The sequence below is a fragment of the Macaca nemestrina genome, chromosome 7, assembly GCF_043159975.1.
Source record: "Macaca nemestrina isolate mMacNem1 chromosome 7, mMacNem.hap1, whole genome shotgun sequence".
Lineage (NCBI taxonomy): Eukaryota > Metazoa > Chordata > Mammalia > Primates > Cercopithecidae > Macaca > Macaca nemestrina.
Genome location: NC_092131.1, coordinates 144,158,126 through 144,185,503, shown reverse-complemented (window position 1 = coordinate 144,185,503; position 27,378 = coordinate 144,158,126). Strand labels below are relative to the sequence as shown.

The following is a 27,378-nucleotide window of genomic DNA, read 5'->3' as shown; positions in this document are numbered from 1 at the left end:
GGGCGTGAGCCATCGTGTCCAGCTAATGTTATTGTTGATTGAACACCTATTCTGTTTACTTGTTTTCACAAACATTATTTTATTTAATCTTCATGACAATCCTGGGAGGCAGGAATTATTATCCTACTTTATAATTGGAAAAAAGACTCACAGAGATCAAGAAATGACTTGCAAAAAGGCACCCACTGAGTGGCAGAGCCAGGACTGGTCTCACAATGTGCACACCAAGCCTCAGGTTCTTTTCCCTCCTCTTTTCCAGACCTCCTCCTGGGGATTGGGTCCCCTTTGCTGTGAGTAGCATTTTGACAGTTAAACGCATCACCTACCACTAACATGTTCTAGGATCAACTGCCCTGTACATTTAGCCATCCTTTTTTACATAATACTCTCCCATTTCTATTTTAGATAAGCTTTAAAAATCACGGTTTTGATTGTCTTGGTCTGCTCTGATAGGAAAAAGCATGGAATAGTCAAGAGTACTCTATGTCCCATTAACTAGATGAGCTAAAGGGATCAACACCTTAGGACCTGTCCAAACTCAGCCTGAGTACTGAGGAGAAAGCTAACTGCAGAATCTTTGACTTAGAGAATAAATCATGGAATCTCATCCAGCAGGCAGAGACTATACCATACTTTTTCTTATTCTCCAGTCTTCAAGTTTTGATTTAAGAATTTTTTAAAAAGAGAAGTTTTATGCTAATAGTTTTAAACCTACAAAACCAAACATTTTTCCAGATGAAACTGGTTTTTTCAATACCTTCATGACATTCAATCAAACCCGTATTTTTTAAATAAAATAGCGAATGATTCACAAATGGACTCAAACAACCTTAGAAAAAAGCTTATTAGCTATTTATAGCTATAACTGTAGCAAGCCACTTCCCCCAACCTACAATGAGGGGCGAAGCTAACTAGGAGGGAGCTGAGCTGATTCATGACTCAAGCAGTAGAGATGGTGCTTGTATCATGCAGCATGACATTTATCTCACTTAGGAAATGAAAGGAGAACCCCAGCTGCGTAACTTAGAATGAGTGATAATACAGCTGTTAGCTACAAACATTTGTTTGGCACGAATCAATCTGGACTCTCCTGTAGTTTGCTTTGATGGTCTCTCTACTATCTTGTTGACTAATGATGAGATCATTGTTTGTTAACCTCACTGAGTAAAGAAAACACTATCCCAAGCAAAATGCATACTGTTTCCCGCACTTTATTGAGGTTGTTTATTGACTTGTGTTTATAAGAGCTCTTCTATATTTATTAAATATTTACATGCATTGCTTATGTATTTAGCTGCATAAGGAGAAATTAATCCCATCTTTAATCTGAGTAAAGTTGTTGGCTTTCTATAGGACTTTTGTGTTAGTAAAGTGGAAAGCAGCCACCTCAAATAAGATTCTTGTTGTTAACTGTTCCAGATACTTTGTAATGTACCAATAGGTCCCATCTCCCTAAGGTGAACACAGCAGAAGCCATGTTCAAATCCATAAATTTAAGGGACATGTTCACTCTGGAAGAATCTATATAACTTCTCAAGTATGCTGCAAACTTAGAAAAGAATAAATGGATAAAGTAGTAAATAACTACAGCTGAAAAGGGGTTTGGGGATTATGTGATCATTTGATTTGCCTGTGAAAATTCTCCATCCACAACTAATATGGAAATTACAAGTTGGCTTTTATATTCTAGAACAATGCTGTTCTCCCTTAAGTCCTCTAGTGTCTGCCAATAATGCCATTCCAGAGAAGAAACTAAGAGATAACCTAGAAGTCACAGGATTAGTTCCCCTCCAAATGAATGTAAGCCTCTCTAGAGAGAGAGAAGAATCAAATGTAGATTCTGTCAGAAAATTTAGCTGAAACTTGCTCTATTCACACTGCAATAGGCTACTTAATATCTTAAGTATTCCTAAAAGCAAAACAATTCAAAGAGCCACCTTCCACCCTATCCTCTTTCCCAAATTCTCTCTTCTCTCTCTCAGTTCCCTATTGAATATCTCAGTATTGGAAGATTGCATATGTAGTTGTTAATGTTTTCTTTGTGAAGATAAAAAAATTTCCTGTTGCTATAAAGCTACAATAGTAAAAATAATGTGGTACTTGTGATGTAACAGTTACACAGATTACTGAAATAGAACAGAGTATAGAAATAGACCCACATAGGGCCAGGTGCAGTGGCTCATGCCTGTAATCCCAGCACTTTGGGAGGCCACGGTGGGCGGATCATGAGGTCAGGAGATTGAGACCATCCTGGCTAACATGGTGGAACCCCGTCTCTACTAAAAATACAAAAAAATAGCCGGGGGAGGTGGCGGGTGCCTGTAGTCCCAGCTACTCAGGAGGCTGAGGCAGGAGAATGGCGTGAACCCGGGAGGCGGAGCTTGTAGCGAGCTGAGATCGCACCACTGCACTACAGCCTCGGTGACAGAGTGAGACTCCGTCTCAAAAAAAAAAAAAAAAAAAAAAAAAAAAAGACCCATATAAATATGGAAAACTTATGCTTGAAAAAGGCAAACATCACAAAGGCAATTCAATCGATCCAGGGCAGTCTTTTCAAGAAATGGTGCAGGAACTATTGTCATTATCTATCCATCTGTGTAGCACTTGGATCCTTACCTCTTAACATACTCAAAAGTTAAAGTAGATCATAGGCCCAAATGTAAAACATAAAACTATAAAATTTCTAGAAAAAACCATACGAGACAGTCTTTGTGATCTTACGTTAGGCAAAGATTTCTTAGACACAGTACCAAAAGCCTGATCCATAAAAGAAAATATTAATAAACTGAACATCATCAAAATTAAAAACTTCTCTTTAAGAGACACTGACTGGGAGAAAATATTTGCAAAGCACAAAGGACTTTTATCCAGAATATACAAACAATGTTCATACTTCAACAATACGAAAAACAAACAACCCTCCTCTCCAAAATGTGCACAGATTTAAAGATACTTCACCAGAGAAGATATACTGTGGCAAATACGCAAATTAAAGGAGAGTCAATGGTAGAGAATTGGAAATTAAAATCACATTGAGACAACACTATATACCTATTTGAATGGCTGAAATGTAAAAGACTAAGCACATCAAATGTTGGTGAGGAGGTGAAGAAATTCAAAGTCTTACACGTTGCTGGGAGGAATGTAAGATGGTACAACTGATATGAAAACAGTTTGGCAGTTTCCTGCCCTATCACACAATCCAGCCATTCCATTCCTAGGTATTTACCTAAGAGAAAAGGACATACATGTCCATACAAATATTTGCACATGAATGTTCACAGAAGCTTTTATTTGTAGTAGTCCCAAAACTGAAAGCAATCCAAATGTTCATCAATGGCTGAATGGATATTAAACCTGATACAGGTTGAATATCCCTTATCAAAATGTGTGGAACAAGAAGCGTTTTGAATTTGGGATATTTTTTCAGATTTTGGAATATCTGCATTATACTTACCAGTTGAGCATCCCTGATCTGGAAATCGAAAATCCAAAATGCTTCAATGAGCATTTCCTTTGAGCATGATGTTGTTGCTCAGAACGTTTCAGGTTTTGGAGCATTCCAGATTTCAGATTTTTTGAATTCAGAATACTTAAACTGTATACCCATAAGTGGAATACTACTTGGCAATAAAAAGGAATGAACTGATACAACAACATAGATCTCAATAACTGTGCTGAGTAAAAATGGCCAAAAGAGTATATACTATATGTTGCCATTTATATAAAATTCTAGAAAATGCAAATAATCTATAGTGCCAGAAAGCCTGGGAATGTGGGGGTGGGGGTGGAGAGAGAGAGATTACAAAGGGGCACTAGGAAACGTGAGGGTGAGGGACATATTCACCGTGAACTCTACTGATGGTTTCACAGGTAGATGGATACACATGGCAAGACATATCAAACTTTATGTGAAATCTACTATATATCAATTACACCTCAATAAAGCTGTTAATAAAGGTACATTAAGCAAAAATGGTAATTCATTACAGAAATTATGCCATATATCTCTTTGTTGTCCTTTGCGGACTACTGGCAGGAAAATTACATTCAATCTACCTGATGACTTAACACATGATACAATGGTTATAATCAAAGTAAAATTCATTAGAAATAAATTTATTATATTTTGAAATAATTAGAGTCCAACAGACGAAAAAAGTGAATTAAAAAAACTTCCAAGGAAAAGGTGGTGAAAAATAGATCAGTGGCCAATAAAATAAAGTCTGATGACTGGAGTGAAAAGGAGGCAATATTTGAGATTACAAATCCAAGGAATAAAGCATCATAGTCACTATAAAGTTGATCAGTTTTTATTTATATGCATAGAAGTTAGAAAAAAAGATATTGAGCTAAGGCCTCCCTGGCTAGATAAGGGAAAAAAGTTCATTTCAGGTAGAAGAAATGGCATGTGTTAAGTCACAGAACTGTGAAAGGCATGTCTCATTTGGGGTTTCGCAAAAAGTTTGGTAAGGCAAGTATACAATGGGCAGGTGTAGGAAATGAAGGTGATGAGAAAGGCAGGGGTCAGGTCATGAATCAATCTGTTACCCTAAGAAGTATGGATTTGGGCATATGATGGATACGCAGGTAGAGATGTCCACACTACAGTTAGAAGTGTAGTGCTCAAAAGAGAGGTTGTTAATTTAAAGCAAGCTATTTTAGGGAAATCTCTTGACATAGAGTGTTGATTCACCCATTTCATTACTTCCATACTGGTAAACAAATAACTGAGTCAATTAGCTTGGAAATGGTGGTTACTTTCCATGTTTAGAAACCAACACTTATAATAGTTATAACTGAAATTAACCATGGGCCTTCCCTAAGGAATATCACTTTAAGCAGGTAATAGCCAAATCACCAAAAAATTGCTTAAGAAGAAAATCTCATAAGCCAAGTATGGAAGATAAAATTTCCCATGAATTCCTCAGCTAATTCCCCAGGCTCCCCTGAACAACTTATGCAGGGGGAACATAATGGTCCTGGGGGCACTGGAGATGTTTAGCTGTGCTAAACCTATAAAATCAGGGACTAGGACTGGAGCACAGAAGAGGAGAAGGAATAGAGAAAAACTCAGGTGATTTTACCAACAATCAGCCCTATTTGCTGTATGCTAGGTGAGCCTCGATGGCTTCATTGGTAAAACATGGAGTGACTCAAGGGCATCTTTATACACATAATGCTTGGTACACAGTGGGAAAATAAAAATGCTTATGGAATGAAAGAGAAATCTCAGTTCTAAGATTCTCAAAGTCATCTCTCTTTTACAGCTAGACAGTTTGTTAGTGGCTCTGTGGGTTCAAGGGCTGCTCCACTATAAGAAGAACACAGGAGTGAGGGGAAACTGTAACTACAAATAGATTAAATTGGCAGAGAAGTAGCAATGGTATTACTTGTTTAAGCAGTGTGGCTTATAGATATGTCTTTTTACTTTACAGCTGCACTGTATGAGCCAGAGCTTCTTTCAGAGAAATAGAATCAAAGTGGAACTTTGCTCACATGCCCATATGTACCCCTGTCTTCAGTCAGATGTTTACTGTATTGCCAGTTCTGTATAGTTTTATAGTATGTGTGAGCTTTTAGAAATGTCTGCAGACTTCTAATACTGGCAGTTTTTTGTTTCTTGGTTAATTTATGGTTACAGGGAATACACTGGACCATGTCCTTGCTTTGCTGACTGTGAATTCATTTTTTTTTCTTAAGGTGGATTCCATCAATTATCTCTCTCCTGACCAACTATAGACATAGTAAACAATATGAGTGGTATCTTTCAGTTTTCACAACTGCTTTATTCTAGCACAGGTTAACAAACTCAGAACTGTGGTTTTTTTTCTCAAATGGGCCTGGAAACATCTTCTGGAGTATGACCCAACTATTCAAATTATGTGTAAAGTAGTGATTCTTAAATGTCAATGAATGTAAGAATCACTGGGTATACTTAGTAATAATGGGAATTCCTGAACCTATTTCCAAAATTCTAACTTAAGAAAATCTTGAGTGGAGTCCAGAAGTCTGTTTTAATAAGCACCTCCAACCTCACCACTGCAGGTGAGGTGGTCTTTACACAACTACTGAAAAACAAAGGAAACTACATAACATTTTTCTGCAAAGATTTCTCCCTACACCAGAATTCCATTCTGGCAAACTCATTTTGAAGGAGTAGCCACCACTCTAGGCCACAGCAAGAAATCATACGTGACTTCCTTAATAGGTACCAGGCATCTTCTTCCAGCACTGTATTCTTTTTTAAAATTATACTTTAAATTCTAGAATACATGTGCAGAACGTGCAGGTTTTTTACATAGGTATACATGTGCCATGGTAGTTTGCTGTACCCATGAACCTGTCACATCTACATTAAGTATTTCTCCTAATGTTATCCCTCCCCTAGCCCCTCAACCTCTGACAGGCCCCAGTGTGTGATGTTCCCCTTTCTGTGTCCATGTGTTCTCATTGTTCAACTCCCACTTATGAGTGAAAACATATGGTGTTTGGTTTTCTGTTCCTATGTTAGTTTGCTGAGAATGATCGTTTCCAGTTTCAGCTTCATCCAGGTCCCTGCAAAGGACAGGAACTCATCCTTTTTTATGGCTGCATGGCACTCCATGGTGTATATGTGCCAATTTTCTTTATCCAGTCTATCACTGATGGGCATCTGGGTTGGTTCCAAGTCTTTGCTATTGTGAATAGTGCTGTAATAAACATACGAGTACATGTATCTTTATAGTTTAATGCTTTATAATCCTTTGGGTATATACCCAGTAATGCGATTGCTGGGTCAAATGGTATTTCTAGTTCTAGATCCTTGAGGAATTGCCACACTGTCTTCCACAGTGGTTGAACTAATTTACACTCCCATCAACAGTGTAAAAGCATTCTTATTTCTCCAAATCCTCTCCAGCATCTGTTGTTTCCTGACTTTTTAATGATTGCCATTCTAACTGGCATGAGATGGTATCTCATTGTGGTTTTAATTTGCATTTCTCTAGTGACCAGTGATGGTGAGCATTATTCAGATGTTTGTTGGCTGCATAAATGTCTTCTTTTGAGAAGTGTCTGTTCATATCCTCTGCCCACTCTGTGATGGGTTTTTTTCTTGTAAACTTGTTTAAATTCCTTGTAGATTCTGGATATTAGCCTTTTGTCAGATGGATAGATTGCAAAAAATGTTCTCACATTCTGTAGGTTGCCTGTTCACTCTGACGATAGTTTCTTTTGCTGTGCACAAGCTCTTTAGTTTAATTAGATCCCATTTGTCAATTTTGGCTTTTGTTGCCATTGCTTTTGGTCTTTTAGTCATTCAGTGTTTGCCCATGCCTGTGTCCTGAATGGTATTGCCTAGGTTTTCTTCTAGGATTTTTATGGTTTTAGATCTTACGTTTAAGACTTTAATCCATCTTGAGTCAATTTTTGTATAAGGTGTAAGGAACGGGTCCAGTTACTGTTTTCTGGATATGGCTAGCCAGTTTTTCTAACACCATTTATTAAATAGGGAATCCTTTCCCCATTTCTTGTTTTTGTCAGGTTTGTCAAAGAACAGATGGTTGTAGATGTGTGATGGTATTTCTGAGGTCTCTATTCTGTTCTATTGGTCTATGTCTCTGTGTTGGTACCAGTACCATGCCGTTTTTGTTACTGTAACCTTGCAGAAAAGTTTGAAGTCAGGTAGCATGATGCCTCCAGCTTTGTTCTTTCTTCTTAGGATTGTTTTGGTTATACGAGGTCTTTTTTGCTTCCTTATGAAATTTAAAGTAGTTTGTGCTAATTCTGTGAAGAAAGTCAGTGGTAGCTTGATAGGGATAGCACTGAATTTATAACTACTTTGGGCAGTATGGCCATTTTTGTGATATTGATTCTTCCCAACCATGAGCATGGAATGTTTTTCCATTTATTGTGTCCTCTCTTATTTCATTGAACAGTGGTTTGTAGTTCTTGAAGAGGTCCTTCGCATCCTTTGTAAGTTTTACTCCTATTTTATTCTCTTTGTAGCCATTGTGAATGGGAGTTCACTCATGAGTTGGCTGTCTAGTGTTGGTGTATAGGAATGCTTGTGATTTTTGCAGATTGATTTTGTTTCCTACGACTTTGCTGAAGTTGTTTATCAGCTTAAGGAGATTTTGGGATGAGATGATGGGGTTTTCTAAATACACAATCATGTCATCTGCAAACAGAGACAATTTGACTTCCTCTCTATCTGAACACCCTTTATTTCCTTCTCTCGCCTGACTGCCCTGGCTAGAACTTCCGATACTACGCTGAATAGGAGTGGTGAGGGAGCACATCCTTGTGCTGGTTTTCAAAGGGAATGCTTCCAGTTTCTGCCCATTCAGTATATTGGCTGTGGGTTTGTCATAAATAGCTCATTATTTTGAGATATATTCCATCGATACCTAGTTTATTGAGAGTTTTTAGCATGAAGAGGTATACAATTTTATTGAAGGCTTTTTCTGTATCTGCTGAGATAATCATGTGGTTTTTGTCACTGGTTCTGTTTGGCTCTGTTTGCATCCCAGGTATGAAGCCGACTTGATTGTGGTGGGTAAGATTTTTTTTTTTCCTTACAGAGGTTTTATTGTGTTTGGTCCACAGTCGTATTTTACATTATCTCATGGAGCAGGGCACCTGGGTGGGGGTCCCTGTGCAGTACTTGGTGGGGCATGTGGCCAAGGGAGATGGAGCAATATAGCTGGCAAGGCCCAGAAGGGGAGAAGGGCTGGGGCCTACTAAGGGGCCGGGCACAATGGCTCACGCCTGTAGTCTCAGCCCTTAGGGAAGCCAAGGCGGGTGGATTACCTGAGGCCAGGAATTCGAGACCAGCCTGGCCAACATGGTGAAACCTCATCTCTACTAAAAATACGAAAGTAGCTGAGCATGGTGGCGTATGCCTGTAATCCCAGCTACTTGGGAGGCTGAGGCAGGAGAATCCCTTGAGCTCAGGAGGTGGAGGTGCAGTGAGCCAAGATGACACCACTGCACTCCAGCCTGGGCCACAACAACTAAAAATAAAACCTACTGAGGCCACAGTGGGGCGGGGATTTGGGAGTAGCCCCAACAACTCAGCATTCCACTTCCTTGTACAGAACTCACTTTCCCCACTGGGCCCTGAGGCAGGTCTGAGGTCTGTTGGTCTGAGGGTCCTAGGGAAACTCAGCCACTTGGGATCCTGAAATATTTAGCATCATAGCCAGGCCCCCTTTCCCAGGGGACTCATTTCCCAGCACCCTCCCCACTGTCCTCACCCCATTCCTTGGGGGAAAAAATGTATTTTTCTTTTGTTAATACTTCCTGAAACTTTTGCGGGTAGAGAAACCATAAACTGATCAGCTGACAAAAGTGGGAAGAGGCGAGGCAACCGGAAACCTTCGGGGACTAGTTCCCTCCAAGCCCATGTCTCTTCTCCCCAGCACAGCTCTGCTGACAGCCTGGACGTGCCAGCAGGGACCCTCACCCTACACATATTGGGATATGGCCTTGACCCCTTCCCCCACAGCCTGGTGGCTCAGTCCTGTGAAGGACCAAGGCAACGGGGGAAAAAGCCCTGCTGCCTGATTCCATCTTGCCACTCAGAGAACCTGTTCAGTGCTGCCAGTCAACCAAGGGTAAGAAAGAAAAAAAGATGAAAACATAGAAAAACCCAAAAAAACCCAGACAGGGGAACAATGGGGGAAGAGAGTGCTGGCAACCTCAGTAGCGTAGCTGGACTCCTCCTGGTAGTAAGGGCAGTCGCCAGCACCCAAGGGAGCCCTTTTGGCCACTGTGCCTTGCCGGCAGTACTTGGGGTCATATATATGCTGGCCCAGGCCAAAGACCTGGCTACTCTGGTTGGCACCCTGGGTGTAGCCCATCTGCAGGGACTTGGTGGAATTATCACTTGTCAGTTCCCAGCTTGGTATCATAGATGTGCCATCGCATCCCATGAGCCGTCATGCTCACCTGGCTGGCACACTTATTTGTATCCATCTGGAGGCTAATGGTCGAGGGGTCCGTGGGGGGGCAGAATGTGGTTCTTGGGGTCATAGAGATGCCTCCTTATGCCATACACGGTCAGGCTGACTGGTTGGCCCATTTGTTGGTGCCCAGCTGCAGCCTGATGATGCACTGACCGGCCTTCATGGTGGCGTCATTGAAGTTCTGCTTCTGCTTCTCTGAGTACTTGACACCAATGTCCACCCCGCTCCGTGGCCCCTTAGTCTTGGCCTTCCCTGCTAGAGCAAAAAGAGACACCTGCACGTGCCTCATGTTCCCACTCTCAAACAGGCTGTTGGCCTTGAACAGGTCCACGGGGTTCATGCCATAGTTGACCATGGCCTTGATGAAGTTGGAGAGGTTTTCTAGTTGGTGCCAATTCTGCATGAAGTGATTTACCTTGGGGACTGAGTCTGGCTGCAGCTTGTTCATGTGTGTATAAGATAATCCCACCCTTCAGGCTCTTCTGGGAGTCGGGGTCGATGGAGAGGTCCGGTGAGTCCCTTGATCCAGCTTCAGAGCTCTGCCTCCTTCTGAGGGTCATATTTGGACAGGAGCCAGTTCTTTACCTTGGCTGACAGCCCATACAAGAGGCCCTTGTTGAACTGTGTATAACTCATGGCTGGGGGGCTGCGGGATGGGGTTGCACGGGACAGGGGTGGATAAGCTTTTTGATGTGCTGCTGGATGGTTCATCAGGGATATTGGCCTGAAATTTTCTCTTTTTGTTGTGTCTCTGCCAGGCTTTGGCATCAGGATGATAATGGCCTCATAAAATGAGTTAGGGAGGAGTCCCTCTTCTTCTGTTGTTCGGAAGAGTTCCAGAAGGAATGGTACCAGCTCCTCTTTGTACCTCTGGTAGAATTCGGCTGTGAATCCATCTGGTCCTGGGCTTTTTTGGTTGGCAGGCTATTAATTACTGCCTCAATTTCAGAACTTGTTATTGGTCTATTTGGGAAGTCAACTTCTTCCTGGTTTAGTCTTACAGTATTCTCTGATAGTAGTTTGTATTTCTGTGGGATCTGTGGTGATATCCCCTTTATCATTTCTTATTGTGTCTTTTTGATTCTTCTCTTTTTTCTTCTTTATTAGTCTGACTAGTGGTCTATCTTGTTAATCTTTTCAAAAAATTGGCTCCTCTGTTCCTGTACCGTATTCTAAATCCAGTACATTATGTTACCAAAAAAGAAAAAGGATTCATCATCAGTTTATCCAAGCAAGCACTCAGGCAGTCTTCCAAGAAGTGAAATAGAAGAGCAAACATACACAAAAAAACACTTATTGGTAGCCAAAATTATTTGTAAAATATTTACAAAAGCTACAAAGTAAACAAAAGGAGAGTAAAGTTGCCAGAGGACAGCAGAATGTAGTTACTGCTACATATAATAAATATATGCAAATGGAAGTTTGCATATAATAATAGAAATATTATATGCAGATGGAAGTTTCAGATTCAACTAATATTAGAGTTCTTACAATATGCCAAGCAGTATGCTTGGAACTTTCAAATACATTATTTTAATCTTCAAATGAGCCTGTAGGGAGTGATTCATAGGCCTTATTAATAGAAGAAGACATGAAAGAAAAGACTAAATAATTCACCAAAACTCACACCGCAGGAAAGCTGGGATTTGGTCCATGATTGGTGGATCAAATCCAGTGCGTCATCTATTATACCACACTTCCCCAAGCATTAATTGTCCCGTAAACTTCATTTTAAAAATAAATATAAAACAATGACGGTTAATATTTACTGACACTTTACTAAGAATTAGATCCTGTGCTAAACACACTAGATATACTAGCTTTTCTTAGTCCATTCAGTTTACCTATAATGTCCCAGACTGGATACCTAATAGAGAAAGGAAATTATAGTTCCAGAGGCTGGGAAGTCCAAGGTTGAGACACACACATGAGGTGAAGGACTTCTTGTGGTGTCATCCCATGGTGAAAGATGGAAGAGCAAGAGAGCACAAGACTGAATGTGTAACCGCAAGCCCTTTTATAAAGGCATTAATCTATTAATGTGGGTTAACAGATTAGTACCCATCTAAACACCTCTCACTAGTGACCCTCTCTCAACACTATTGTATTGTAGATTAACCTACACACACTTTCCAGGGAACACGTTCAAATCATCTTTCATCCTCACAATCCATGAGGTAGGTACAATCATCTCTAATCTACAGCTGGGATATCTGAGGTCTGGAGAGAAGAACAACATGTACTGTGAATGAATCCATTCAAGTATAATAGATGTTTAAATTGTCTAGTTTTCTGATATGACTCTGACATATTTCATCTTGATTCCTTTAGCATGATTTGAAGACTGTGTTCACAACTTCTTATGAAAAAGTGATGATTTCCTGTAGTTGGTTTACAGAGAGGCAAAGTATAGAGTTGTGATATACTATTCTGTCAAACTTTCATTTTAGGAAAGCACTGAGGAGTACTTTATTTTCTTTTAAGAGAGTAAAGGATGAAGAGAAATTAACTCAGGCTGAACTACATTAAAGCTGTAAAAATCCTAAAGTAATGTTAAATTGTATGGGTTGGTCTTTGTTGATCATTAGCTTAATCAGATTGATCATTTACTGTTCAGGTTGGGATTATCTTTGCTTATGACAAGCAATCCGCATAGTTTTGTATATGGACATTAACTTGCCCTGAATGTGGTTAAGAATATAATCTGAAGTGCAAAAAGACGATTCATGGGAAATCACTGTTGAAGAAAACCTATTATTTTCTCCAGCTTTTACAGGCTTTTGCACCACCTGACAACTAACTACTCTCACTAGAACACTGAAGCTACATGTTTAGCAGTCATTGAGCATGTGGTGTTCAGTGTTGGCTCAACTAGCAAGAGTTAAGGACCCTAGGAAATCAGACACACACTACCCTTCTCAACATGTCCCATCTGGTATGATTTAGGTTCTTTGGGCTGTGTTGTTTTTATTTCCCCATCTCTATAAGGTTTTTCACATCCTATTAAAGAGACTTCTAAGGATAGACACTGAATTCACATAAAATCTGCAGCTCTGGTGTTTAAATGCCTGTTAAAAGTACAACTGCAGGAATGACCAAAAAAAAAAACAAAACTGCATTTGCTATTGAAAGGAAGCAGTGAAATCTAATATCCCATCCTACCTTCCAGCAAAATATGTATTGAGCTTTTACAAAGTACTGGTTCTTTAATATCTGGCATAGGAAATGATTTTGAGAATAAATGATACCAGTATTTGTTGATTATCTGCCAATATCAAACAACACATTACTCACAAGGGTCCTCACAGCTAGCATTCCTTTCCTCGAAGTTCTTTTTGTATTTTGGTTCCCATACAACTACAATTCCCTTTTTTCCAAAGAGATTAGTGGTAAGAGAAAAGGAAGACAGTCTTAAGTTCTTCTTCCCGGTTGTGAATATTAACAACTGTGGAATTAAGATGGAGAATTATCTTTTATCTTAAAATAACTTTTATCTTTGAATAAAGTAGCTTTTCATTCAAATGTAAATATCTTCAACTAATGCCTTTCTCCTAGATACAGATACTTTTGAAAAGTATATTAAATGACAGAACTTTAGTTCTATCCTTGATCTTAGCATCTTGAAAATCGTAACATTTTTAGGTAATGATGCAGAGAATTCTCATCTTCCTCCATGCTCCCATAACACACCACACTATAATAGTTACATATTCACAGATTATTGCCTGGGCTAGACTGAGTCACACAAAACAACACCTTTGCCTCTCCAAGATCTAACACAGTGCTAGACACATAAGTGCTCAATAAATGTTTGTGGAATTGACTTGAAACAACCTAAGTTTAAAACTTTCAAGTCCTATATCAGACAGTGTGAAACGGAAACCTTATATTTTAACAAATGAAATTTAAAGAGGCTAACCATGCAATTTTGAAGTGAATTTTAGGAAAAAAAAAGAAAAAGAAAAAGAAAAATGGAGTTGCAATGTGTCTATGACCTTTCTTTTTTGACCATTCATTCAACAAAGCATGTGGCACTGAGAAATTATCCTTCCTAAGTACCCCCATTAATATGTCACTCTGAATTTTAATGGCTCCCTCCTCCTATGGGAGGGTGTACAGTCCCCTTAGCCTGAGAGGCAGTGTACCACTGTAATATGGAATATAGTGGTGTGTGACTCTCAGCCCTACAACTTACTAGTATGTAACCCTGGGCAGGTAATTTAACCCCTCTTAGCCACACTTTGCTCTTTGGTGTAGGGTTGTTGTAATAATGGATTCAAAGTATTTAGCAGGTACTTAACACAAAGTAAGTGCTAAATCAATGTTGGCTATTAATATCCAAAATGTAAAGCCTTTGTAAAATTGATTTTTCACAGCTTGAGATGTAACTCGTATCCCATAAAATCCACTTTTTTGATGTGTACAGGTCAGTGAATTTTAGTATATTAAGAGTTGTGCATCCATCACAACCATTGCTTCTGAGGACACAAATACCCCAAAAGATACTTCATATTCCATTAGCAGTCACTTTCTATTCTCCCAGTCCTTTGCAACTACTAATCAACTGTCTGTTTATAGATTTGCCTATGCTGGACATTTCACATAGCCACATCACATAGCCTTTTGTAACTGGATTCTTTCATTTAGTATAGTGCTTTCATTTATTCAGGCTGTAGCATGTATAAATACCTCATTCCTTTTTATGGGTGAATAATATTCCACTGTATGGATAGACCACTTTTTGTTAATCAGCTTATTTGATGGACATTTGAGTTGTTTCCACCTTTTGGCAATTAGGAATGATGCTGATGTGAACATTTTTCTACATGTTTCTTCTGTGATGATCACTTGGTTTTTGTCCTTTATTCCATTACTACGGCGTATTTACATTGATTTTTTTACATATATAAAACCAACCTTGCATTCCTGGAATAAATCCCACTTGGTCGTAGTATATAATCATTTTTATATATTGCTGGATTTCATTTGCTAGTATTTTGCTTAGGATTTTTGCATCTATACTCATAACATGTTGGTATATAGTTTTCTTGTGGTATCTTCTACATATTGGCCACAATTTTTTGACCCAGAATTCTTTCCAATGCCTTGATTTGTACCATATTATTTTCCAGTTCATCTGACTCCCAACATTTCTCCTCAGTCCCTTCCCAATCCCCATGCTGTCCCACTAAGACTTTGTGTTCCCCTCTTCTAGTTGTTGACTAACACTGGCCCTTCTTCCCAATTCACTCTACTTATCCATATCCTACAGACCCACCAAATCCCTCTGTCTTGAAACCTTGAGAGACCATCCAACCCCTAGAGATCTCTCCCTTCTTGAGATGCTGATGTCATATTACAAACTAACAATTGCTTACTGCTTAAAATTTCCCAAACTCATACTGCATTTCATTCTCACGACCCTGAGAAACAGGTATGTATGCTATTATTAAACCGATTTTGTACAAAACCAAGTGGCTGGTCCATAACTGTATAGCTATGTAGTGAAAAACAGTAAACCCTATGCTTACAGTGGCATTTTAAAGAAGGGAAGGGTTCTACTGATCCCTCACCTTCTAGCTCTGAGATAAAGTTTTTATTTACCAAATTCAGTCTTTCCTCCTTCATGTAGCAACCAATATTTACAATGTATGTTTACCATACATAAGATACTATTGGAGGTACTGAGAAGGCCTAAGGGATAGACTCCAAAGAGAATGTCCTCCCCACAAATCTTCATATATGACCAGAAACTGCCATCTTCTAAAAGTAAAACTTATAAAATCAAGACTAAACTGATAAGCAAATCAGCTTACTCAAAGATGAAAAAGGAGTTACTTATGAAAGTGATTCTTAAATATTCAATTGTTAATTAAATCTAGGGCTTTTTCAAATCCAGTATGTCCTTATGGTTGTACTCCTAATACTTTGGTTTGACCAACGGAATTAAATAAAATAGTAACCTCATTAACTGTAAAGGCGATCTGCAGAAAACCTAAAGAAAATCAAAGAACAGCATCAAAACTAACCAAAAGGTGCCAGGGAGACTTCTGCTTCTAACTGTAATGGAGCAACCGACACTGGACTTGTCTTACCATTATAAACAACTAGAAAAGTATATGGACTTGTTTTATTCAATCATTGGATATCAGGCAGTATGGGACTATGAATCTAGAGAAGAGGAAAACAAAGGAAATCCTTTTTTGCCAAAACTTTCTAGACTGCAATAGGAGATGAGGAGACCAATGCAGAATATGATGGTCTCACTGAGTTCTGACCAGACAGATAAGAAAGATCTTGTGGAACACTGGGAACATTCAATAGAAACCTCAGCAGGACTTCTACTTATTAATAAGAATAAGCTAGTCTTAACAAAGCTTAAAATTAAGTTCCAAAAGAGACAAGCTGAACCTCAAGTAACTTAACTACCTGTTGAACCTCAAGTAACTTAACTACCTGTTAGGGAAAAAAAAAGCTTGGCATTCTTTAAAGAAAAACAACAAAATCTGTATGTTCAACAATATAATGGTCACAATGTCCAGTATCCTTTCAAAATAAACACGACCCAAAAACAGGAAAACGCCAGTCAAAAGAAATAAATCCAGAAATGAGAGAGAAGTTAAAATAGACAAGGATTTCATTATTATTATTATTAGATGGAGTCTCACTCCAGTCGCCCAGGCTGGAGTGGAGTGGTGTGATCTCGGCTCACTGCAACCTGCCTCCTATCCTGCCTCAGCCTCCCGAGTAACTGAGACTACAGGTGTACACCACCATGCCTGGCTAGAGCTGGGGTTTCACTATGTTGGCTGGGCTGGTCTTGGACTCCTGACCTAAGGTGATCCACCTGCCTCGGCCTCCCAGAGTACTAGGATTACAGGTGTGGGCCACCAAGCCCGGCCACAGACAAGGATTATAAAACAGATATGTCTACATAAATTTAAAAACGAATGAGGGGGTGTAGTGAGGAAGAAAGTATCTTCTATTTTAAAAATCATGGAATTTCTAGAACTTAAAAATGAAATCTCTGAAGCAGATTAAGCATTACAGAAGAATATATCAACTCCAAAGATGACAATGAAAGTTACCTAGCCGGAAGCACAAAGGAATAAAAGAGTCCTAGTGACCTTTGAGATAATGACAAATGATCTAACGTATCTGTAAATGGAAGGGGAAAGTAGAAAGCAAAAAAAAGATTTGAAGAAATAATGGTCAAAATGTTTCCCAATTTGATGAGAACTAGAAACGCACAGATGCAGAAATTTTAACGAACCAACAAAATACACAAAAGCACATCACAATCAAATTGCTGAAAAGAAACTCAAAAGCAGTCTGGGGGAAAAGAAACATTACTTACAGTAAAATAAAGATAAGAATGATTGCTGTATCTCATCAGAAACAGTAAAGTCAGAAACATGCCAGAATGTTATCTTTAAAGTCTTGAAAGTAAAATAAAACAAAACACAAACTGTCACATTAGAATTTTATATCCAGAAAACAGTTATTAAAAAGTGAAGACAAAATTTTAGACAAAAGGTGAGAGAAATCATTACTAGTAGACCTGCACTACAAGATATGCTAAAGACAACACTTTTCCTCATTTTAATATAGACATGTAATGTCACGCCAATCAAAATTCCAATGAAAGTTTTTTTAGAGTAACATAAGGTGCTTATGTTATGTTTGAATGTCTTCTAAAAGAATAAATGGGCTTTGAAAAACCAAATAAGAAGGTATCTTGCCTACATTATGGTAACAACCATCTTATAAAACCTAGTAATTCAGGCAGTCTAGTAGTAGTGAAAGAACAGACAAAATTATGAGCTGTAAAACAGAAATTTCCTGTATAGTTTGGTGCAAAAGTCATTGCAGTTTTTGCCATTACTTTTAATCAAATTACGTTTACGCCAACATGTATATATGGAAATATATCACATACAGAAATGTATCATGTAATGTTATGTTATATTCAGATGTGTTACAAAGGGGTAGACTGTTTAATAAATTGTTTTGAAGTAACTGAACATTCATTTATAAACAACCCTCACATTTCATTGTACATGAAAATAAATCCAACCAGATTAAAGATTTAAACAAGAACAAAACCATAAAAGTACTGAGAGAAAATATTTAGGGCCATTTGTATAATCTTAAAGATTTGTAAATAAAAATGACAGCATAATATATCAAACAAGAGATAAGACCTTGTCATGTCAGTACCTACATTTCCTGTCATTCAAAAATGACAGGAAATCCAGAAGCTGTCAGAGAAAGACTAAAGGAGAGGACTACGCGTAAATTTAAAATCTGCACATGGCAAACAACTGTTTTTAAAAAATTAAAAAGCAAAGAACAAACAATATTTTCAAATTCTACAACAAACAAAAGATTAACATACCTAACATAAAAAGACCTCTTATAAATGAAACCATTACTCTAAGGCCTTCTTGGTAAGCAAGTTATAAATATGTTTTTATTTTGCAATTCCACTTCTAGAACCATATCCAACTGAGTGTCTAATATGTACATTTATACACGTGTGTGTATACATACATACGTGTATACAGTTAAAGATTTATAAATACATATACACACACACAAGTAAAATTTTTCTTGGGTCTCCAAAGGTTTTTATTTCAGTAGTCTGTTTAATAGGAAAAATAAGTGGAAAAAACACCCTCAAGAGTACATTAATACAGGATTAAAAATATAGGATTAAATTATGATATACTGATGTAAGAGTATTCTATGCAGCTATTAAAAATAAATGGCAGAGATGTAGGTACTGACAGGGCAAGGTGTTATCTCTTGTTTGATATATTATGCTGTCATTTTTATTTACAAAAATTACACAATAGGCCAGGCACCGTGGCTCACGCCTGTAATCCTAGCACTTTGGGAGACCATCACCTGAGGTCAGGAGTTCGAGACCAGCTTGGCCAACATGACAAAACCCCGTCTCTACTAAAAATACAAAAATTAGCCAGGCATGGCGGTGGGTGCCTATAATCCCAGCTACTTGGGAGGCTGAGGCAGTAGAATCGCTTGAACATGGTGGGCGGAGGTTGTAGTGAGCCGAGATTGTGCCACTTCACTCCAGACTGGGCAAAAGAGTGAAACTCCGTCTCAAAAAAAAAAAAAAAAAAAAAAAAAAAAAATTACACAATAGACGCCTCTTGACTGACTCAATCAGGACCATTGGTTGGCCAGCAGTAAAAGATACTTTAAATATTTCATTTTGGTTTCAAAAATACATATATTCATTCTCCAGTCTTTTGATATAGAACCAATGACTTTTCTTTAATTATGGGTCCAACTGTCTCTTCTGATTAAATCACACCCCTAAATTATTATTTATGATTTCTGGTTTCAATTTCTTTAAAGTGAAATAGGGACTTAAAAACATTTGCAAAGCAATTCCAGGTGCCCATTCTATTTTTCCCAAGTGTTTTACAGTTGTCTTGCTTACTCCTAACTGACTGCGTCTTTAGTTTTTCTTAGTATCTAGCCTTTAGTAAATATTTTCAAAGCCTTAAACTGTTTGATTCAAATATTTCATTAAACTGCAAAATTACAGTAACAAGTACAACTAGAATAAAATGTTTAGAAACAAACAAGGTTAACTCTTGACAAACACAAAACTCAGTAATCTGTGAATTGATATTCAAGTTTATTAATAAATCTTTTATTAAATTTACTACTGTGAGTCAGTTTAACCAAGTATAATTAACTCTGTATCAACTGATATAACGTTTCTAGATCTGTGCTGCCCAATATGGTAGCACACATGGCAGTGGAGAACTTGAAATGTGGCTAGTCTGAAGAGATATGCTGTACGTGTAAAACACATACCATATTTCCAAGAAAGAACATGAATAAGAGAATGAAAAATATTGTGTTAATAGCTTATAGTGATTATATGTTGAAATATTTTGAAAATACTGAATTAAAGTTATTCCAATTAATTTCACTTATTTTTTAATGTGGCTACTAGCCTATTTTAAATGACAAATGTTGCTCTCATTCTACTAGACAGCACTGCTCTAGACCTGCAGACATCCTTTGTTCAATGATGATATCATCTGTAAGGTTCTACTTGAAACAATGAATAAGACTTTATCATATGTTACCTGAACCAAAGACATTTGAGTAACATTTATAAATCTTCCTAAGCTGACTTGTGACTCTGTAACAGGGATCTGTAAACTATGGTCCATGGGTCAAATTTAATCCTGCTGTTTTGGTATGGCCTACAAGCTAAAAGCAGTTTTTGCACGTTTAAATGTCTAGAAACAATAAAAAGATTACTATTTTGTAATCCATAAAAATTATGTAAAAATTCCAATTTCCATGTCTATAAATACACTTTAATTGGCACATAGCCACACTCAGTATTATCTATGACTATTTGGTGATACTATGGTATAGCTGAGTAGTTGTAGCAGAGACCACATTGCCTACAAAATCTACATTTACTATCTGGGCCTATACAGGAAAAAATGTGCTGAACCCTGCTCTATATCATCTCTTATGGTTCATGGGGCATAGTGAGTTCCAACTGTACTTACAGGATCTGTCCAAACAATGAGTAGGGAAAGCTTGTGTCTCCATTCTTATCCTTACCAGAGACTAGTTTAGACTTCCAGCTTCTTAACTTGCTTCTGCCACTGCTGTTCTTGACTCAACAAAGAGGCTAGAACCTCAGATTCTGGAATAGTTCTTACACAGACGGTATCACAAAAATGCTCAAGAGATCTGTGGAGTCAAATGGTCCCTGTGTGCCTTTGCTTTCACTTCCACCAGTGTTCTATGACACCGATGTTATCCTCTGTGGGCTTGGGTACTCACTGCCCTTTTGGTGTCTAGCCTATGGGTACTAATTTTACTGTTTTTGTAACCCCTCAACTCATTCGCAAGACTGTTCTTTAATCCCTGGTTTTTCAGATACCTACCTCAGTAGACCCTGTGAACGCAATCTTGTCTATGCCAATGTGAGAAGCTATTGCTGCCCCAGCTGTTGGCCCGTATCCTGGCAAAATATTGACGACCCCAGGAGGAAAGCCAGCCTAAGAAAACAGAACAGGAGGAAATGTGGCTGATGAAAGCTGATGCATTCATGTTAAATGAGATATGCTCTAGTAGGCTCCAGCTGTAAGGGGAGTCAGAAGCACTCCTGAAGTCCGTTTCTCTTACCTCCTTGATGAGGGCTCCCATGTAGAGTGCACTGAGTGGTGTTTGCTCTGCTGGCTTAATAACTACTGTATTGCCACAGCACAAGGCTGGAGCAATTTTCCAGGCAAACATCAGCAGGGGGAAGTTCCACTGAAAAGGAAAAAACTCAAAGTTGATAGATGGAAAAATATTCCTCCACTACTTTGTTTTCAAGCTGTGACTTCTCATACTTCTCAGACTAGTCCTCAACATAAATCTTGACCACTACAAAGTATAGATGTTTGGATTTTCAATTACTTCATTAAGAATAGAATAGCACTGACCTTGGAAATCTCTCCTTTTCTCTCTGACCAACCAATTACTGTATTTCAACTACCCACCAAAAGAAATCCCACGGTGAAAAGGGAGTTTTGTTATTTGTTTTTTTTTTTTTTTTTTTTGTCACTGTTGTTTTCATGTATTTTTAAATTAGGCTTTGGTTCCAATAAGTTCTCGTGTACGAAAACTTTTTCCTGCATCTGAGATTTTTACATCAGAATTTTCACACTGGTATGGAAAGCTCTTCAACATGGAAGAACTAGAAAAGAAAATTCTAACTATGAGTTATAGTTAAGTCAATGTGTATTTCAAGGTAGCACTTTTTCTTTAGATACACGCATTGTCACAAACATACATGATTACAAAAAATAAAATGCATATACTTATGAGTATGCAAACATTTTCATTTGTTTTCCACTGTAAAAGAAGCTATTGGAGACTACAGTCCATTTACATGAGTAGATGAGGTTGGGGTCTAAAATGTTTTAAACTGATTTTAAAAGGATATTAAGCTTGTATTGTCACAAGATCAGGCATGAACCTCAGTACTATCAGGTGTCATTGATAATTTCATTAAGAAAGAAAACAGAAATCCACATCCCCTGGCTTCAGCCCTTGACCACAATGTGTTTCTGCCTGAAGCATCTCAGCTGCCATCCTTGAAGGCTTCTCACTGGCTCTGGCAAGCTTGCAAAAATATACAAGTGTCTTGCCTTCACCAAACACCCAATTTCTTTTCCCCTTAGTTGTTTATAAACTTGGGAGTCCACAGTAATGTTTTAATTCCATCTACAGTGTATAAATCTTGAAGTGCAGTAATTGAGCCAGAGCTGGCTGACAAGCAACTCTTGTCCTGTCAGTGAAGCTGCAGCGTTGAGAGTGTGGGCAAGGGCAGGAAAGGGAAGTTTGAATCCTACGAGGAAGGTGACAGACCTCGTCCCAGAGCTGATCCAAGTGGAATTTCCCTAGGGCCTTTAGGAGCTAGAGAATTTAACCCAAACCTCGCATTTTACCTTTGCATTCTCTAATAAATTTCACAGTAATCTGGGATTTATCAATTATTCAAACAAATATTATACCTTCCCCACATCTTTGGTTCCCAATGCCAAAGATTATCTTGAGTTATACTACTATATTTTGAAAACAGAAAACTTCCTGTCTATACTATAAGAGTTAGAGTTAAACTCTGAGCATCCCCTTGAAATCCCTGCCAGAACTATTAGCTAGTACTGTTAGAAGCTTTGGTCACGTTTTGTGTTGTACAAAGGTTGTGTATGAGAGAGAGGAACAAAAGCACAATGTTTAATGTTCCAATCCAAACACTAAGCACTACATCTATTTCTCTTTACAAGACACACAGCAGCTCGGCATGGTTTCAATTATGACTGTGACGTTAACTGTACTGCTGTGTCTTCTGTAGCATCTTCTATCTAGATTCTTATGAAAAGAAACAGTGGGAAAGAATGGGATTAAAAGCTCATATAAAATAATATGCTTGGAAGGACGGTGAGTCACAGTTCTAAAAAATAAACAAATATAACAAAGCATTAATTTTCCATAAGCAGAATGGACATAATAATGAAGGGCAGGTTATTAATACACTGTGCTTTGCTTATTTTAATCATGAGAATTCCATGACTTGAGAATTCAACTCCTGGTAACAGAGCTGAAACCCTATTAACCTGTTCAAATAAGCATTTGCAGGGAGGCTGTTAAAGATATGTCAACAACATGAGCTCAGTTTTTTTTTCCCCCAGTAATGGAAAACACACATCGCTGAGGACCACGTTTTATGTGTCTTTAAGAGAACTGGGTCAAATGAAAATAAATACGAGGTGCGAGGAGATACACTCACTGGGATGATCTGTCCACACACTCCAATGGGTTCATGTCTTGTAAAGGTAAAATAGTCTCCATCTGAAAGAAAAATGCTTGATCACTCCCAGAAAGTTTAGATCAGGAAAAAAAAATTGCAGAGGGAGAAGTTTGGTGTCTGCAAAAACAAAACAAAACAAAACAAAACAAAAACAGAAATGAAGTTGAAAAATGTCCTACTCAGCTGTGCATGAAAGCTTGTAGAAGCCTAACACTGGGCACAGGGTATCTCTGAATATGTCTCTCAGACACCCAAACGCAGTACCGAGGAAAGGATCTCTAAGGCAAAATGAAGGACAAATTTATGATACTAGAAGTCCTCAGGGTGGCAGAGGGGAGAGCTGAAAAATATGTAAAAAATGAATTTTATGTTAAGTATTAAAATAACATGTAGAACAGTTGTTTGATTTAAAAACTGAGTCAACAAACCTTTAAATAACTTTCTGAAGTATTAAAATAAACTAAGTAAAATGCTATTGGGCAAATCTAAAATGCAGGGCAACTGGAAAAAGTGAGGAGTAAAAGATAAATTTCATAACTCAATCCAGGTGTCAAAATGTACTTCCTGGGTAGTGGTGAGATATACGCATGTCCAGGGCTATTTAAAGAAGGTAAAAGTCCATTTCTAAAAAGACCTCCATCAATAATCCAAAGCATCTGCCCCCAAACTAGACATAGAAATGAGAATGTCCTAGGGGCTAAAAGAAAAAGAGCTTGAGAAAAGCTTAATAACCTTATTTTCCTTAAAGGAGTAATAGGCAACTGAAATAATTAGATAGGAAGTCCCAACCAAATTCTTCTTTAGGAAAATGTCACTGCTTTTATCTGAATTATTTTAAATGGTTAATTAAAATTACCAAAGAATGGCTCATTTTTAGCAGATAGCTTTTCATTTTCAGTACTGAGCAAAGTTTTTATTTTTCCCTCCATTGCCGGCTCTTTGGCCACTTCACAGATACTTGTTTTCTCTCTCAAAAGCAGTCCCCCAAGGGAAGTAAAAACACTCAGCTAATATTCATGAAAGCATAACTACTAGGGGTGGAAATGAAGGTGGGGACAGGAGGACTGTGTGGGTTGGGAAAAGAGAATTGATATGAATCAGATTATCAGTCTTCTCAACACATCTAAATCACATTTATCATACAAAATTGTTCTGACAAATTCAAAATTATTTATTTTTTAAATAATTAAAGTCTTGGTCTCTCTGTCTCTCTCACTCTCCCATGTCACTCTCTATCCTCTGGATCTCTGATCTCTCTACCCTCTCTTTCCATAATTAACTATCTGTTTCCTCTTTTCAAGAACTTTTATTCACATACAAGTATTTATAGGATCCTTTTATCCTCCTGTTTTTTATATACAAATGGGATCATATTAGTCAGTCTTTTATATTTTGTTTTTCCCCCCTTTTTTTCCTGTAAAGCTAGGACATCTTTTTAGTGGCTGCAGGTTATTCCATCGGCTCAATAAACGATGTTACTACTGTAAATCCTCCTAAGGGACACAGAAGTCACTTTCAGTTTAGGATATTATAAATAATGCTGCAAAGACTATCATTACATATGTATCTTTTCATATCTGTGGAATTTCTTGATCAAAGTGTAAGTACATTTCACATTTTCATAAATATTGCCAAATCACCCTTCAGAAAATTTTAACAATTCATAATTGCAACAACATGCTATTCTTCCTACTCTTTAACGCTGAGGTTTTTCCAACATTTTCATTTCAGCTAATCTGACAGCTGGAAAACCGCAACTTGTTTTGATTTATGTTTAATGATATATGACAGTGAACATCCTTTCATGCTTATATTCTTTGCTATTTTTCCATTGGGTTATTCTTAGCCATTTGAAGAGCTCTATGGATATTAAGGAAATTAGGCCTCTGTCATAATATTGTGAAGATTTTTCCCCAATCTACTACTTATCTCTTGACTTTGTTTTATGTATATTATTTTAAATGGAAGAAATTCAGAAGTAGGCTGGATTCTGCAACTGTATGAAATTATTTTAAAATATCTATTACAACAAAAAATAGCGAAGATGTTGCAACTGTCCATAGGATGACAATATGAAGTCTGAGTAATACTTTAAACATCAAATTAACTATTTACCTTTGTATGTAGACAACTGAAGAATCTTCTGGATATCATTCTTTACAAGAGTACAAGTTTCCATGCTTTTTCAATTTGTAAAGTCTCTGAAAAGGTTTTTCATGAGGAGCCACACCACTGATCAATAAGCTAGAGTTTCATTTGCAAGAAAATCTTCTGCAACTGAACTTTCTAAGTTGGTTAAGGTGATGGGTTCTAGTGGATAGTCACAAACCACAGAATCAGAGTAATGTCAAGGTAGAGTGCAAATGGGACTGAGGAAAAAAATGGGAACATGAACAGAAGAGCACAGGTGTTTACTTTAGCAGCACGTGTAGGAACCTGGAATAGTTCAGAAAAAAACTCACAAGGCAACTACACAAGCACGGCATGGCAATTCATAAACCATTTCCCCCTACACATTCTAGATGCTTTAAAATTTAGTTGTTTTACTTATATAATGTCACAAGTTACTGAAAAAAGTAAAAGGGAAGAAAATGCAGACAAAAATCTTAAAAATCTGACCTCATGAGGAATTGACTCCATAACTGTGTCTCAAGAGAAACTGAGTTATGAGGAATTAAAAGTCTCTTGGATAAACTGTTCACATATTTTATAAACATTCAGCTATAGGCTACCACAGGGAAAGAGACAGAATCTTCTAGCCCCTACAGTTAGTCTAAGTAGTAAATTTAAAAATAAAGGCTATTTTTGTGCCTTTTTTTTTGGGAAGAGTTGAAGGGACAAAAAAAGGAGCCTGCTTTCAATAAAATCCAACATTTCTTCATGTTAAAAACTCTCAATAAACTACAGGTATCGATGGAACATACCTCAAAATAATGAGTCATTTATGACAAACTCACAGCCAATATCATACTGAACAGGCAAAAGCTGGAAGCATTCCCCTTGAAAACTAGCACAAGACAAGGATGCCCTGTCTAACCACTCCTATTCAACACAGTATTGGAAGTTCTGGCCAGTTCTTTCTCAGGCAAGAGAAAGAAAGAAAGCGTATTCAAATAGAAAGAGAGGACGTAAAACTGTCTCTGTTTGCAGATGACATGGTGCTATATCTAGAAAACCCCATTGTCTCAGCACAAAATCTTCTCAAGCTGATAAGCAACTTCAACTAAGTCTCAGGATACAAAATCAATGTGCAAAAATCACAGCCATTCCTATACACCAACAATAGACAAGCAGAAAGCTAAATCATGAACAAACTCCCATTCACAATTGCTACAAAGAGAATAAAGTACCTAAGAATACTGCTAATAAAGGAAATGGAGGACTTCTTCAAGGACAACTACAAACCACTAATCAGAGAAATCAGAGAGGATACAAAATGGAAAAGCATTCCATGCTCATGGATAGGAAGAATCAACATCATGAAAATTGCCATAATGCCCAAAGTAATTTATAAATTCAGTGCTATTCTCATTAAACTACCACTGACATTCTTAACAGAATTTTTAAAAATGACTTTAAATTTCATATGGAACTGAAAGAGCCCGTATAGCCAAGACAATCCTAAGCAAAAAGAGCAAAGCTAGAGGCATCTTGCTACCTGACTTCAAACTATACTACAAGACTACAGTAACCAAAACAGCATGGTACTTGGACAAAAACAGACACATAGACCAATGGAAAAGAATAGAGAAATGAGAAATAAGACCACATATCTACAACCATCTGATCTTTGACAAACCTGATAAAAAACAAACAATGGGAAAAGGATTCCCTATTTAATAAATGGTGCTGGGAAAACTGGCTAGCTATATGGAGAAAACTAAAACTGGATCACTTCCTTCCTTACACCTTACACAAAATTAATTCAAGATGGAGTAAAGAATCAAATGTGAGATCTAAAACGATAAAAACCCTAGAAGAAAACCTAGGCCATACCATTCAGGACATAGGCATGGGGAAGGACTTCAGGTCTAAAACACCAAAACCAATGGCAACAAAAGC

The 27,378-nt window shown here is 37.8% G+C and overlaps 1 protein-coding gene and 1 pseudogene across 2 annotated transcripts in view; both read right to left on the bottom strand.

The window, feature by feature from the left end:
- LOC105489670 (aldehyde dehydrogenase 1 family member A2) overlaps window positions 1-27,378 on the bottom strand; it is a 116,599-nt gene that overhangs the window by 18,584 nt on the left and 70,637 nt on the right. For both annotated transcript variants that reach the window (XM_011754669.3, XM_071066787.1), the window contains exons 5-7: window positions 23,296-23,357; window positions 21,144-21,272; window positions 20,903-21,016 (exon numbers count right to left, since the gene is read on the bottom strand). In XM_011754669.3, coding sequence (XP_011752971.1) covers window positions 20,903-21,016; window positions 21,144-21,272; window positions 23,296-23,357 — 305 coding nt within the window. The remainder of the gene's footprint in view (window positions 1-20,902; window positions 21,017-21,143; window positions 21,273-23,295; window positions 23,358-27,378) is intronic.
- On the bottom strand, window positions 6,884-19,089 carry LOC139355415 (calponin-2 pseudogene; annotated as a pseudogene).